Source organism: Phalangium opilio, unplaced genomic scaffold (genome assembly GCF_054372755.1).
Source record: "Phalangium opilio isolate 3A_F unplaced genomic scaffold, DU_Popi_V2 ptg000024l_1, whole genome shotgun sequence".
NCBI classification, from domain to species: domain Eukaryota; kingdom Metazoa; phylum Arthropoda; class Arachnida; order Opiliones; family Phalangiidae; genus Phalangium; species Phalangium opilio.
In genome coordinates, this window is record NW_028324155.1 from 3,777,550 (window position 1) to 3,793,845 (window position 16,296).

Consider the following 16,296-nt stretch of genomic DNA (forward strand, 5'->3'; position numbering starts at 1 on the left):
ATTATCAACCCTACAAAAACTTTTTCCTGATAAATTCAATTAACTGGGTTATTTCCGAGTACAAATAATTATTTAGTCATTTTACAGCAGATAAGCCTGGTAATTGCGCATCAATTAACGATTTTCACGCGAAACGTCTTAGAGTAAACAAGTCGTCGCGTGTGACGATTGTCCTACAGCCAATAAAATTATTTTCAAACCCTTCTTTACGTAATTACGAAAATAACGCGATAAGGGCCACTAAATGAAGGAATGTAACCCGATATACTTGAAAGGTCGTGTCCATGATACTAGCAACTATCAAATAGATTAATTATCTCAGTTATGTAGTGCAATTATTTTTTAATAAAAAAACCCTCTCGTTTTTGCTTTCATTAGGAAATCGCGTGCCACTTTCTTTAAATCATCTTTCATTTCGTAGTGGATTTAATTAATAATTTATAATAGTTAATTGTAGAGAAAATAACCTGTTGTACGGACAAACAAAAAGATAAAGCATAGGACTGACGTGATATGTTTCTTCTTGTGGTTTTGATTTAGGAGAATTTTGAAAGAAAACCTTAAGTACCCAAAACGGATCTATCATCTCATCTTAATCATATAGTGGACAGTTTTTCTTTTTAAATCGAGTTAATCTTTATTTTTCAAAGTGTAATGCGTTTACGAGCAGGAACCCCACGCTTTTTCAGTGGTGCCTCAGCGAGGAAAATGTCTGGTTTTTGAATCAAAATGTTTTTTAGTTGGCTTCAAATTGTCATATGGGTATTTCCATCCTTCACGTTATAAGTCATTCGATCAGTACATGAAAATAAAATTTTGTTTGAGTCGCGGTCGCGGGCTACTTTCTTTTTCGATTTATTCGGCCCAGGGAGCATGATGGCCTATGGCTTCTTCGTGCTTCTCCTCACAGGCGCCGCGCTGGCCAACTGCAGGCTACTCTTTGATAAAAGTGAGTTCTTTTCGAGCAAAACTACTCAAACGACGTAAGTAATGAACTCCCTAAAGGTTTATCCACGTTGCTAACCAATCTTGCTGTGGATGGAACGGCCGAAGTAATCATATACCTGAAGGAAACTAACACCAGGCGTCAAGCGCCAATCAAACAAGAGGAGATGCTGAGTTTGACGGCACCCAAACGCGGCGATTCTTACTCGTTCATTTGGGATAAGATCAAAAAAGATCGTTAGTTTTTACTTCAGTGCTACCCTTTCAATTTGAAAGATTTAACTTTAAACTCTATCGTAGTTTTGGTGGTGGCCAAGGAAGGTGAACAACAATGGCTTACAGCGGTAGCCCTGAACGAGTACAAGTCGCCCAATGAAACCATGAAGTTGATTCTTCATATGGTCCCCGGAACGGAGGCTGTTCAGCCCCGGGTTAATATTTATTCACCGTGTTACTTGCAAGGACACGTGACATTACCATATTCTTTGTATCAGTTCCTAGATGAAGGCCACGGAATACGTCTTGTAAGTTACGTTTTCGGTAATCCACAAAGAATTATAGATTTCTTATCCCTGTAGGAACGTAATCGTCGCTTTGAGACCCAGTTGTTTCAACACTCAAGTGGTTTTGAAAGGGCTCACAAAGTGGCCGGGTGCCGGTCCAACACTCCGGCTCAGGAGGTTGCTGTCCCCAGAAGATACAGCCCCGTCAATCCCAATAAGGAACCTGTACAACCTGACCCTTACTATGCTAGCAGCGCAAATTTTGGTACTTATACATAATGTTTTTAATAGTGTTCAGTACAACAATATAGTTTCTTACTCAGATTACGACTCTGGGACACTGTCGAAGGCCTTAATTCAATTGACTCTAGCTCTCAACGAATTAAGGGCGAAAGTCGAAGAACAAGCAAAGGAAACCCAACTTTTAACGGAAACTTTAGAAAAATGTGGAATTTGTAAAGGTAGTTGTCAATATTATACATTTATTTAACTTAGTTGATGTCATACTGAGTGTACCACTCCAGACACCCCGGCTTGTCGCGAGAATACTTGTTTCCCTGGAGTTCAGTGTATCGAAGTTCCCGGTTCTTACAAATGTGGCTCATGTCCAGCCGGGTTCGTCGGCGATGGTATGAGGTGTACACGAAGGGTCACTTGTAGAGATAGACCTTGCTTTGCCGGTACGAGGTGTTACGACACAGAAACTGGTTTCCGTTGCGGTCCTTGCCCGCCCGGTTTCACAGGAAACGGAATAGCATGTAAGGCGTACGACCGCTGTTCAGAAAGTCCTTGCTTCCCCGGAGTTTCTTGTACCAATACCGATACGACCCCTGGTTATCGCTGCGGACCTTGTCCCATTGGATACACGGGCAATGGCTCGATATGTGACGATATTAATGAAGTAAGTTAAGGTCATTGTTTGTCCACGCTTTCAATTTGATGATTTATGCGTCCGCAGTGCGAACTAGCCGAACCTTGCCATCCCGACGTCACCTGTACCAACACGTCACCGGGATTCTATTGCGAACCTTGTCCTGCGGGTTACACTGGTCGCGAAATCAGGGGTAATGGGATCGATTTTGCCCGATCTGTTAGACAGCTTTGCCTCGATATTAACGAATGTGATGACGGTGAGAATGGCGGATGCGTGGAACGTTCTCAGTGCATAAATACAGAGGTTATATCCTAATCATTGATGAAAGGTATTTAAAAGTTAACCCCTCTGTTCATCAAAAAAGGGCTCCTTTACTTGCGGCGAATGCATCGAAGGCTTCATTGGTAACCAAACCTACGGTTGCCATCCTCATCCTGGAGCTTGTCCGGATGGCAGCGTCTGCGATGGAAACGGCGTTTGCGTTCTACTTAGAGGTCAAGGGGGTTACGGGTGCCAATGTCGCGTTGGCTGGGCCGGTGATGGTAAACTTTGCGGACCTGATCGAGATTTAGATGGATGGCCTGATGCCGACTTGTCCTGCGTTGGGTCACGGTGTCTCGCTGTAAGTCTTCTTTAGAAAACTTTTAAGAGTCGTCTTCAGGAATTCATCTTTTTCTTTGAACCCGAAGGACAACTGTCCGGAGATTCCGAACAGTGGTCAAGAAGACGCCGATTTGGATGGAATTGGAGACGCTTGCGATCGGGATGCGGATAATGACGGAATTATTAATAACCCTGTACGAATAAAATGAAATAAACCCTTCCAATTAATCCTAACTTTTCAACTATCTAAACCTGTTTTTACTTCACTATTCATAATTACTTTTTTTCTGGTAGTAGTTTTAGTAGATTATGCACGATACCTTTCTTACATCCGTAAGTCTCTAATTCCTTGAAATGTTTCCGTAACCATGGTATTATCTCAAGGTAAATATAAAATTAATTTAGGGCAGATATATAACATAGTTTTTATTTTCAGGATAACTGTCCGTTAGTATCGAACCCTAACCAAGAGGACACGGACGCGGATGGTCCAGATAGACTGGGTGACGCTTGCGATAACTGTCCAACGATTCCTAACCCGGACCAAATGGATTCTGACGATGACGGAATCGGAGATTCCTGCGATCCTGACGCGGATAACGATGGTGTTTATAACAGCGACGATAACTGTCCAACTATTCCAAACACTGACCAACTGGATTCCGATGGAGACGGCTTGGGAGACGTTTGTGATAACTGTCCAACAAGCAGCAACCAGAATCAAGTAAATTTAGTCCCACCATTTAATTTTTGAGTTGTCATACTAAGGATGCGATCTATGGTTAGTACGACTACGACAAGGATTTGATTGGGGACGCTTGCGACAGCAATGTGGACAGAGACTTGGACGGCATTCAAGACACGATCGATAATTGCCCCGATATTCCCAACAGCGACCAACTGGACACGGATGAAGATGGGGAAGGAGATGTTTGCGATTTCGACAAGGACAACGATAGAATTCCGGACAATCGGGACAATTGTCCGTTAGTTTACAACCCTGATCAGCGGGACACCAACAGTAAGATATACCAGGACTATCTTGGAATGCGAACACAAAATATTTCGGGTTTATTTAGACACTGGAGTTGGAGACGTTTGTCGAGGCGATTTTGACGGTGATAGGGTTCCAGATCACTTAGACGTCTGTCCAGATAATCGCAAAGTCTACGCTACCGATTTCAGAGCTTATCAAACGGTGGTTTTGGATCCTGAAGGAGATTCGCAAATTGACCCTCATTGGGTTATTTACAATAAGGTTTGTGTCGTAGGTTAGGTCATCGATTAATACATGTCTTAACTGGAATTCTGTGGGAAATAGGGTGCCGAAATCGTTCAAACTATGAACAGCGATCCTGGTTTGGCAGTTGGTACGTATGACTTTGATGATATCATTTAGAGAGGAAGGGTAGGGTTAAGGAGATTTATTCGCAGGTTTCAACGCTTTCAACGGAGTCGATTTCGAAGGAACATTTTTCGTCGACACTGAAGTGGACGACGATTACGTTGGCTTCATTTTCAGCTATCAGGACAATTCTCACTTTTACGCCGTCATGTGGAAAAAGAACACTCAAACTTACTGGCAAGCGACACCGTTCCGTGCCGTGGCCGAACCGGGAATTCAACTTAAATTAGTCACTTCCGAAACGGGTCCTGGTCAAATTATGAGAAATTCTTTATGGCATACCGGGGATACCACTGGCCAAGTGAAACTACTTTGGCGTGACCCGAGGAACGTAGGATGGAAAGAAAAAGTCGCTTATAGATGGTTACTCTTGCATCGACCCAAGATTGGCCTAATCAGGTTGCGTATCTTCGAAGGGGAACATATGGTGGCCGATTCTGGAAGTCTTTATGACGGTACTCTGAAAGGTGGACGATTGGGCGTGTTTTGTTTCTCTCAAGAATCAATCATTTGGTCCGATTTAGTTTACAGGTGTAACGGTAAGTGTTCCTGGTCATTTTAGACCAAATTAGGCTTAGTTAAATTATGGTTTTGTCGTTTTTATTTTCGTGGTACAGAAGCCGTACCTTCTCCGATCTATTACGATTTGCCCCCTAATTTGCAATCTCAAGTCGAAATCGACACTACAAGACCCTCGGAAATTGTGCAAGTAGGACGTAGGCCTATTAATCCTTATGAACAATCGGGTCGGGCGTAGTAATTTTATTCAAACATTTGACAAAAAGCTAAATTTCGCAATATTTTTTTATTAGTTTTACATTTTTTAGAGACTGTTTAATTAATTCATAAAAATTAGTATTGTTTTATATTTTTATTTCTTTTTTTGTTTTTGCGTGTGGCTTTAAAAATAAAATAAACATTTTTCTGACCAACCAGAAAAATTGGACCATCTATGATATTAATTATTGCATACTTCTACTTTTCGGGATTAAAAATTATTTTAGATTTATTTCTTCCTAACTTAAAATACTTTTATAAAATTTAATACATTTAGTGATTATCTATGGAAGATAACGTGTGGTATTTGTTCTTTATGAATGTGGTAAGTTGGTAATCCAATTATTTAACACCACATTCAAGGCTATCAGGGTCTATGGAAACGAAAGTAACTGACAAAGGCCACGAAGATATGATAAAAATTAACGTGAAGATAATTAATTTAATTGGCTTTATACCATTCTTAAAGCTATTATTAATAATTTATAGGTATTAAGAGAAAATATTAAAGGTTAAGAATTAACCGCCGCTAATTTTGGTATTTTACTACCCTGGTTCAATGGTTCCGCTTTGCAGTTTGGTTCGTGAGTCTCTAAACGGTCTGGAAAGAATGTCCGACCACATTTCTTGCAAGGAGCCAATTGAACCAAGTGACTAGACCAAGCCGCTTCCTCCATCGCGATGGAATCTAGCGTTCCATCCTCTGTAAATAAATATATTAGTAATTTACAGGTAAACCATTGGGAATAATTAATTACCTTTGAATACAGCCTTGGGTTTCTTGGGTTCAGGTCTTTGTTGAGCGGGTGGTAGTTGTTCGTTCTCTTGTTTCATTTTCTTTAAGCATTGGGGTTCGTGTAAAGCCAGGGACATGCTGCCGAATTGTCTTCCACAAATATAACATGTCATTAGAACTGGTCTGAAAGGAATTGACTTTTTCTCCACATCCTGAAACAAATTGATAAAACATTGCTCGGTTTTAATCATAGATGGTTTTAATATTTAGAATTCAAGCGGGGAAAAAGATATATTTGGGATAGCAATTTTAAATTTCGCGCCCTAAGATTGACCTCCCAACCAATTTTGACAATTGGTGGTGGGGGACATGTGGGGGAGCTGAAGGGGTAGTGCAATAATATACCATTAAGAGTTTATTACTGTAGTGGAAATCGATTTATAGGAATATACCCCAATAAGAATAAATAAAACAGTAATATCAAGGTTACAGTCGAAAACCTTAGCGTAGTTTCGGAGTTTATATCATGCAAATCAATATCTTTATCCGATAAAAGTATGTTTAGCCTCTAACTGTATTATTCTTGATTGATATTTTCCCTTTTTATTTCTCTTGTGCCTAACAACGTAACGATATTATCCCATTATTTGAACAATGTATGAAAGTGCATTTTATTAGAAATTAATCATAATGCCAGGTTCCGTCCTGCATTTATGGGTTTCGGTACTTCATTAATTATTTAGATTAAGGATTATTGGGTCTTGTAACTTTTTCCTAATGTGTAATTTAAAATTCTGCGAAAGAGCAATCCTCCCCTTTCTTATATAAAATTAATGAAATTTCCTTTTAGAATTTTAAAGTAAATTTTGAGCTCAAGGCTATACAAATTATTACCTAAAATGAGTTCGCGTACTCTGACTTTATACTTTTGTCATATTTTTGGTCAAAATTTAATGGGCAAGAAAGAAGGAAAGAAGTTAAAATTGTTTGTTATAAAAGGGGTTTCACTTTGACCCTCCCATCGGGTAAAGTAAACCGAAACAAAATTTCATTAAATCGGGGGTTGTAAGTACAAAATGTGATAACACGACTCCGCCCCCTCAATTTATTATTAGAACTTTTCACCCGTCTTTGGTTAACGGGGTAAGTCATTAATTTTGTCCGTCTGTATGATCTATTTTAATTACTAAGAGGAAGAAATAACCTTGAACGTCTCCCTCTTCTCCACCTAGCGTCCCCTCCCACCTTGGGGCAAACGCCCAATGTCCTTTCTACCTTCCCCCCCCCCCCCGCCTGCAAAATGACACCCGTACGTATGGTTTTACGTGACTTTTAGCCGTTTTAGCTGACTGATTAAGTTCAGAATTCTTTTAGCTATTAACAATTCGGTTGGCGACTTATTATTATACCCTCAGGGGAGCTAAAATTAATTTTGTTGAAATTTTTGGGAGCTTAGAATAATTGTCGATGTTCAAATACGATTATTAATAACACTATCGTTGAAAATATTAAGGGGTTGGTATTAGTGCAAGTCTACCGATAGGTGACGTGTAAGATAGCCCGGTTGAAATCCTTAACTGCTTTGTAGGGTCACGGGTGGTCAAACTGCAGACCGACTTATTACCTTCATGAATGAATTGTTTACCTCATGATTGTCTTGGTTCTTGACGGATGGTAGGGTGCAAGCGTTGTTACCATTGACATTGGGACCGGGAGCCCCTTTATCGGGACCTTTGCAAGCTTTTTGATGAATGGGTAGGCGATTAGGAAAAAATGTCCTTCCACAAGACGGACAGGGAACCAGTTGAGCTTGGAAGGTTTCCCAGGCGGTATCACTGAAACCTTCCCCAGTTGTCGGTCGTTGAGGCATAGCTCGACGTAGTTCGGGTGGCAAAGCTTGGTTGTCCCTTTGCCATCGCTGTAAAATTATTTATACAGATGTTGGGTTCGTGGTAAAATATCTAAAGAGATTTCAGGAAGTTGGCTGATATTCTATGCACCGCGTAAAATAACCTATATTATATGATCCCTTTTGCTATAATGGGACATGGGCTTTATTTAGCTCAAGACGGAAATGACTTTTGCGACCTAAGGAAGTCGGAAATAGGAGGGAGGAATAGTTGGCCTAAATGGGTAATGGGGAAAAGGTCGTTCTGATTCCCAAAAGAGCCAAATTGTCCTACATTCTTCTGTATATTTAATCCCTACTTTCCAATGTGATTGGAAAACACTCGAAAGTTTTATTATGTCGGAATCGATTTATATAATATTTATAGAGTTATAGTGATCGATGAAGGGTAGGAAAAGGTCCTCGGCGACTCTTTTAGGGGTTGAAAAGGCATTTATCGTAAGAGTCCGAAACGATGTCATTAAGAAATTTTCTAGACCGTTTAGCCCACATTCCCATGGCAACGCCATGCATATACAAGGTCAGCTATAGAAACTCCGCCGCTAAAAAGGATTCAATCTTTTTTATGGCTCCCTCCGAACGCGATATCTTTTTTTTTCTTGCCATTTAAGTGCCAATACCGTCTCAAATTGCCATCAATCGTCTTGTATAACAACCAACCGATGATTTAAAAGCTTTTTTATATTGCTGTATAGATAACGCGAAATGTATTTGGAATTTCTAAATAGCTGATAGGGTCTGTAGAATGGTTTGGATCGTGAATGCTATACAAATTGGTCATTTTCCATTTTGGACAATAGCTTAACCTCTCCCCATATCTTTTAATACAAAATAGTAGCGCGAGTTTGAAAGTTGAACATTGTTAATCTCTTACCTCAATGCAATGAGGTTCGTGAAACGGATATGATCTTGTACCAAACTCTCTTCCACATAAGTAGCACATAACGATCCGTGGTCGTTTGGACGGGTTTGTCTTTCCGTTATCTTCTTCTTCCATCGTTTCCTTGTTAGCCGACTGATTTTCTACCACAACTGGGGGTTTATTCTTGGCTGCTAATTGTTTGTTTTTGTTGTTGTTCGTGGGCTGGGGTGGTTGTGGTTGTGGTTGTGGCGGTCCTCCTTTGACTGGTGATAAGGAATCCGAAATCTTTTTGATCTTTGACGGTTGGGGTTTGTTGGAGGTCGAGTCTCCCGAGTCTGGTTTCTTATCGGAGGGTGATTTGAGCAGCCCATTCCTTCTCTTGGGTATCTTCGAGGACGTTGTGTCATCGTCTTTATTGTTTTCGACTTTGATACTCGGGTTTTTACTTTTGGACGGTTCGGTTATTTCCTTACTGGTGGTAGAATTTGCGCTGTCCGTTTGCTTTTTGAAGGGACAATTTGATCCGTGGTGACTGTGAAATCTTTCAGGGGCGTCGTTACGTTGGCAACTTTTGCATGGTGGCGGAAAGGCGCTAAATTATAATTTTAAGGGTTAAAGGTCATTTCTAACAATATTTAAGACTCCGCTTTAGGCCTAACTTACTTTGATTTGGGATCCTTCTTGTTGTTTTCTTTCTTGGAACCTTTTGATTTTATTCCACCTCCTTTCTTAGCTGAAGTCTTATCGTCACTCATTGTTTCATCTTCCGTGTTTGGTTCGCTTTCGATTGTTGGATGTTTATCGTTTTCTGTTTCGCTAGAATCGTTTCCCAAGGAGTTGTTAATATCACGGATAAGTCCATCAATGACAGGATGTTCTAAATTGGGAGTTGGTCTCTGAAGTGTTTTTGTTTGAGGACGTAATAGGCGATAGTTGCCTTGTTTGGACGGATGAATCATGGATAATCCATTAGGGTTACCACTGTAAATAGAGGGGAATCTTAATTAACATCGTGGGAACTGGGATAAATCAAGCTAGGTTTAATTAATTTATATCTTACCGATTGAGTGTTCTTGTTTTGGGTCTTTCAATTTTGGGTAACGCGCAAGTGGCCATATGTTCCCCGCGTTTGGAGGCCGGGTAAATGTTGTAACAACGGACGCAAGTCCAAACGCAATCGTTGGTCAAGTTCTCGTCGTCGTCGGCCTTGATCGGAGTCGGACATCTCTTGTCCGGTGGTAAGGAGTTGTTTTCCGATCGCCATCTTATCAGGCATTTAGGTTCGTGGAAGGTGATGGACTGGGGACTAAAATTTTGACCGCAAACGTAACACGGAGATAATGATATTGGTCCCATAACCCGTTAGACGAACTGTTAGTTTTCTCCTCTTTTCGTTATTTCACGCTGATTGTTTTTGTCGCTGATGTCACATTTTTAAACCTTAATGAAAAGAAAAACCTGAAAATATTAATAATGTGAAAGGTCAGGCTAGTTTTGGTATAGCGACTAGGTGTAATTAAAACCAAAGCCGTTCAGTGACCTAGTGGCCTTAGATCGAAAGATAAGGAGTCTAGTTCAGTGGTCAAACTTAAGGAATCAATTTCCCCAAGCGCGAAAATTGTTTTCAAGGGCTACAAGGTCATATTGAAACATTGTTTTGTCCAAAGTAATAAACAACTGAGTTTAGATTGACTTATTGCGCAATGTAATGTAATAACTAAGAGTGTTTTCGTGTTTAATGATACTTTAAACCATTTTAATTGAGTCGCGGAGAAGGTTGTTTGGCGAAAAACGCTTATTTATAAACTAGTTTAGACCTTAGGGATATTAAGGAACAATATTCTCGAGAATGGTTTATCGCTAAAGCCCCGAGAGAGAGAGATTGTTTCCCCTTCATTGCCATAGCAACGCTTACTCTAAAGCCGCAACGTGATTATGAGAGAGAAGGAGAGAGAGCTAAATACCATTCGCATGTTCTCGTGACATTGGAAAACATTAGCCGCCCTTGAAATATATACACGAAAGAGGAAAAGTATTAGTGCCCTTTCGAAAACTTTGGACCTTTGGCGACAACGGCAAACTCGGTTCAGAACTTTTTTTCCCCTCTTTTTTTATTATTTTCGATTGCTTTGACTCTGGGCCGTGTCCGTTCAAGGACAGGGGTACTTTAGGGGCTGTAAATGTATATTTATATAACGCTTATTTTCCCGTCTTCGCGCGGGAAAAATATATGATGAAAGCGGACCACTAGCACGCGATGCGAATTTCCCAAGACGTGAATTGTTTCATTTATACCAAGAATAAATACCGACACTGTATTAGCTACTAGGATACTGTCACGGGTTCAGTTGGTTATACTTAGAACAATGGCTTTAAATTCAGGCTCCGAGAAATTCGCGCTTGCATGCATGTCAGTTAACTCCGTAGAAAAATTGAACTTCTGACAGATTCAAAGAACTGACACGATAAAATATTCCTTTTGTTTTGAATCCAAAGGTTGAAATGACAAACATGTCAATATTTTCCGGTTTGTTTAATTGACCACTGCGCTCAAACCGCCCTGTTTTTGCTTCTGTGTTTGTCCAAAAAATATACGAATAGCTAATCAATATTATTATTATTATTGTCAACAGTGCATATTTTATTTATAATAACAGTAATAACTCAATTGACATTTCTTCCCCTTTGACTTAATAAGCCTTTAAAATTCATTGTTACGCTTTTATATTGTTGACAAACTGTTGTTATAGAAACCTAAACTGTATCTACATAATACTTATTCTTTTAACGTCTCAATCCTTTAAATAAAAATAAAAATATGTCATATGGTTTGACGTGACCGAGCTCGTAAAAGCTACCCAAGCATTTGAAACGTTTGCAGGAACTGTTTTCCCGTAACTATACAAGAAACTGTTGTTTCGATTTCAACCCTTTTTCTAGAGACAGAGCCTTATACATTGTATAACTCTACTTTTACGTATTATTAAGCAATAAGGAGTTTTATAAGGGGAGGTTCAATGACCGTTTAACGCTTAAGCAGTTTGACTGTAGCGGTTTATACGGAAAACGTATACTCTTTTCGACGATGTCCCCGCGATCTCCCGCTTGTAACCTTAGTCTGAGGACACTGAATATTGTGTTTGGGAGCGATTCGCAGTAAGGGGTACACGCGATGAATTTCGATCACTTTTGATAATCGATTTCATATGCCATATTTAGAAAGAAAGGCACTTTGTTGTCGTAACCCAGCTTGAGATGCTCTATTAAGTTTATTAGTCTCTTCCTTTTTGAAACCCGGAAATATCCCTAACGAAAATTTTGATTGATTGTTTCTCTTAATTTGGTTTGCTTTCCCTATTTTGTTTTTACGCTCTTAATTTTGTTTACTTTACTATCCTTATTTATTTTTTACTGATTATTCCCGATGGAATATTGATAATTAGTTTGTAATCTATGGGATTTAATAGATTTTTATCATTATCTTTGCTATAGTAAATAATTAACTATAGTAATTAGTTTGGTTTACAATAGATTCGGGGAAATCGTTTTACTTTGAAGTGCCCCTATTTCTCTGCTTTCTAAAGATACTAAATACTTGGGCTTACAACAATTAGGGCCCGAATAATTAAGAAAAATGTTCATAAACGTCCACTTAACATTGGTTTATTTAAACGAAACCATTTTAAAAATACGCGCCCGTAAGTCAGCTTCTTCCTGAACAAGGCTGCTCTGCGGGTAAAACATTTCTACAGGCGTTCTATGGAAAATAAATGTTAACGAATGCCCCTGTAAGGTGTCTTTTCCTTAAGTACGAAATTATATATTTATTTTTTAATTTTAAATTTAAACAATATATAATCGTCTATTAATAATATAATGATTTTTAATTGACTTTAAATGAATCTTAAGGGTTCGATATTCATAAATCAAATATACAAAATAATATAATTTTTTATAAGAAACATTCTATAAAAAGTACTTACATTTTATATACGGTCTCCATATTGGTCTCTTAATGAAAGATTCCACGTGCTTTGTCAGTTCCAAGTCCTTTTTCAATATCAAGGATCCTCTGGTCTGTAACTGACCATCCCGGAGTGTTTTAAGCTTAATGTCCGAACCGAGACTCTTAGCAACTTGCACTATGTAGTAACCGCGTATACTTTATAATATCGACTGCGCCCCAACTTCTACCCACCTGCGGAACACATTTACCTTGAAAAAATAACACCCCCCCTCCGGAACTGAGTCCCCGATTGGTTGAAATATGACTGTTACGAATGTGACGCGGATGTAAAAAACCCACTAGAAAATAGACTAATAGTTTTTTATGTATTAATGCTATTTAACTTAATAGACTTAATGTTTTTTATATGATGTATATAAAGTCCGTTGTATAGAGTAACGGGCATCAGTCCGCAGTTGTATAATACCGTAGTCAGTTTCAAGTATCACTTTTAATAATAATTATGACAATTAACTAATGTTAATAAACAGTTTTAAATATTACATTGTGTTTTCACTCGGCACTTAAATACACTTATTTAACCCGGTTAACACAAAAAAAATGGCGACGGAAAGTTACGAACTTTGATAAGCACCCGTGAATTACGCACTATTACAACTTCAACTGATCCTTGTCATCGCATCGTTACGCGCCATCCTTACCGGCACTACCCGACGGACATGGCTGACGACACAAGCAGACACACTCTTGCTTCACCTCGACTCTTTGATGCCTTTAACCCTCAACTGGAACCATGGGCAATTTATTCTGAACGGCTCGACATTTTCTTCGAAACGATGGCTATCACCGACGAATCCATGAAAAGAGCTCATCTTCTAACGTGCATTGGACCGGACGTCTACACGACACTCCGTGGTATATTGGCACCTACCAAACCATCTGTAACTGCATACGACACAATCATCGCATCCCTGACGAAATTTTACAACCCAATTCCACTCGAAATTGCCGAACGTCACAAGTTTTACAATCGCTCCCGCCTCCCTGGTGAATCCGTATCTACGTATCTTTCTGAGCTTCGCAAACTGAGCGAGTTTTGTCAGTTTACCGACCTGTCCAACATGCTACGTGATCGTCTCGTATGTGGCATCAACGATCAGCAAATCCTTGATCGTCTCATTTCTGAAAGTGGACTCACATTAGAGAGGGCCACAACCATTGCACTGAATATGGAGAGTGCCGCCAGAAATTCCAAGGAAATGAAACGCACTACCAATGGTTCAAGTCTCAATGGAGTCCACGTTATTCACACTCGAGATCATCACATACGCAAACGACCCACGTCGCATCCACCGTTCGCCCAGCCTACGGCACCCGCTGTCCATCGACAATCAACTACATCCGGTAGACGACAATGCATAAGGTGTAATGATTCCAATCACACACCACCGATGTGCCCTTTCATCAACACAATTTGCTCCAAATGTCAAAAGAAGGGACACCTAGCCAGAGCTTGTCTTGCCGCGAAGGCGAAGAACAAGAACAATCGTCACGCCACGCATCAGATTACAACTGCCACGCAAGACCCAAGCGAAACCCACATCGAGCACTACGAAAGCTCAATAGAACCAAACGGATACGAAGTATTCCACGTAAGGACTAGCAACAGCATAGAACATGGAAGTCCACCACGACCGACTATCATCCACTGCAGCATCAATGGAAAATCAACAGCGATGGAGTACGACACCGGTTCAGCATTCTCTATCATGGCCATGGACGTATTACGGACCATACCACACAAAGGTGAAATAACTCCTTACACTCAAAGCAGATTAATCGCCTACAACGGAGAACCAGTGCCCATCCTAGGACAATTAATGGTGGAAGTGGAATATTCTGATCGAACCATGAAACTTCCGCTGTTACTCTCAAACGACCACAGACCTACAATATGCGGTCGATCCTGGATATACTCGCCACTACGCATCATGGACCCGGTATTCCAAAGCTTGGGAACTAATCACGTCGGAAACGACACCTTGACGGAAGTCCTCGCGAAGCATAGCGAACTTTTCTCCGACACCATGGGATGTTTGAAAAACGTCAAAGTCCACCTGCACACCAAACCTGGAATCATACCGAAGTTTTACAAAGCCCGAAGCGTACCCTACGCACTCAAGGAGAAAGTAAACGAAGAGCTCGACAGACTAGAACGGCTGAAGATCATCGAACCTATTTCTCACTCAAATTGGGCCACACCAATTGTTCCTGTATTGAAACCATCCGGACAAGTCAGAATCTGTGGTGACTATAAGATAACCACCAATCTAATGATAGATACGGAGATATACCCCTTGCCAAAAGCTGAGGATATCTTTGCAAAAATGGCAGGCTGCAAGGTGTTTGCAAGATTGGATATGCGTGACGCATATAATCAACTTACGCTGGACGACGATTCGAAGAAATTAGTCGTAATCAATACTCCAAAAGGTCTCTACGTATACAACCGATTACCATTTGGGATTTCATCAGCGTCAGCGATATTCCAGAAGCATATGGAGATCCTGTTGGCTAAGCACGACGGCGCATACCCTTTCCAAGACGATACCTTGTTGGGAGGAAAAACCAAACAAGAATGTCTACAACGGCTTGATGCCGTATTGACCACCTTGGAAGATGCCGGTCTACGCCTACGGAGGGATAAATGCCGATTCCTAGTACCATCCTTGGATTTCCTCGGATATCGTCTTGACGAACATGGTTTACACCCTCAAGAGAATAAAATCAAGGCCATAATGGATGCACCAACACCGAAGAACATCGAAGAACTACGATCATTCTTGGGACTATTTAATTACTATTCCAAGTTTATCCCTAATAATGCAACACTCCTCGCACCATTATACGCATTACTAAAGAAATCTACGGCATGGGTTTGGACCGCAACACAGGACGAAGCTTTGCGATCAGCGAAATTAGAACTGAAGAAATCCAACGTCCTGGCACACTTCGATCCCACCAAAGAAGTCCTACTGGCATGCGACGCGTCTCCCGTTGGCATAGGTGCCGTCATCTCCCACCTGGTAGACGGCAAGGAAAAACCAATCGCGTTCGCATCGAGAAGTTTGGCCCCAGCCGAGAAAAACTACCCTCAAATCGAGAAGGAAGCATTAGCGTTGGTGTACGGCGTGTCTAAATTCCGAGACTATCTTTTGGGTCGAACATTTACTCTCATAACGGACCATCAACCATTGGTATCCATTCTTTCCGAGAAGAAACCGATTCCACCGATGGCTGCATCAAGGCTACAGCGATGGGCGTTGTTGTTATCATCACACAATTACCGGATCATCTACAAGAAAGGAATCACAAATTCAAACGCCGATGCTTTAAGCCGATTGCCATTGCCAATTCCGGACATCAAGTATCCTGAACCTCAGGAATACGTCTTATTGATGAAGACGATGGACAAAGGACCCGTTTCTACAAGCGCAATGGTTGAAGCCACGAAACAGGATCCAGTACTACAAACCGTGCTGAAACATCTACAAGAAGGATGGCCTCCGAAATCGAAAATCAGACCCGAGATCACTCCATATTTCAACAGACGGGAAGACCTATCCATTTCGCACGACGTCATTCTCATGAACTCACGAGTCGTCGTTCCGAACAGTCTACAGCAAATTCTACTACGAGAATTACACAACACGCA

General features: G+C 40.5%; 2 protein-coding genes across 2 annotated transcripts; one reads left to right on the forward strand and one right to left on the reverse strand.

Annotated features, from left to right (window-relative positions):
• Window positions 1-126: 126 nt before the first annotated feature.
• On the forward strand, window positions 127-5,286 carry Tsp (Thrombospondin). The gene is made up of 15 exons (XM_089867931.1): window positions 127-949; window positions 1,006-1,182; window positions 1,246-1,469; window positions 1,524-1,713; window positions 1,772-1,909; window positions 1,973-2,349; window positions 2,407-2,625; window positions 2,687-2,944; window positions 3,012-3,119; window positions 3,362-3,649; window positions 3,712-3,946; window positions 4,005-4,183; window positions 4,247-4,295; window positions 4,360-4,869; window positions 4,948-5,286. The coding sequence occupies exons 1-15, from the start codon at window positions 874-876 to the stop codon at window positions 5,085-5,087; spliced, it is 3,168 nt and encodes a 1,055-aa protein (XP_089724057.1). The 5' UTR covers window positions 127-873; the 3' UTR covers window positions 5,088-5,286.
• Window positions 5,104-10,179, reverse strand: LOC149692239 (uncharacterized). Its single transcript, XM_089867932.1, has 6 exons — window positions 9,675-10,179; window positions 9,278-9,595; window positions 8,627-9,206; window positions 7,489-7,761; window positions 5,866-6,055; window positions 5,104-5,810 (listed from the first exon to the last, which is right to left on the reverse strand). The coding sequence occupies exons 1-6, from the start codon at window positions 9,968-9,970 to the stop codon at window positions 5,620-5,622; spliced, it is 1,848 nt and encodes a 615-aa protein (XP_089724058.1). The 5' UTR covers window positions 9,971-10,179; the 3' UTR covers window positions 5,104-5,619.
• Between the last annotated feature and the right edge of the window lie 6,117 nt (window positions 10,180-16,296).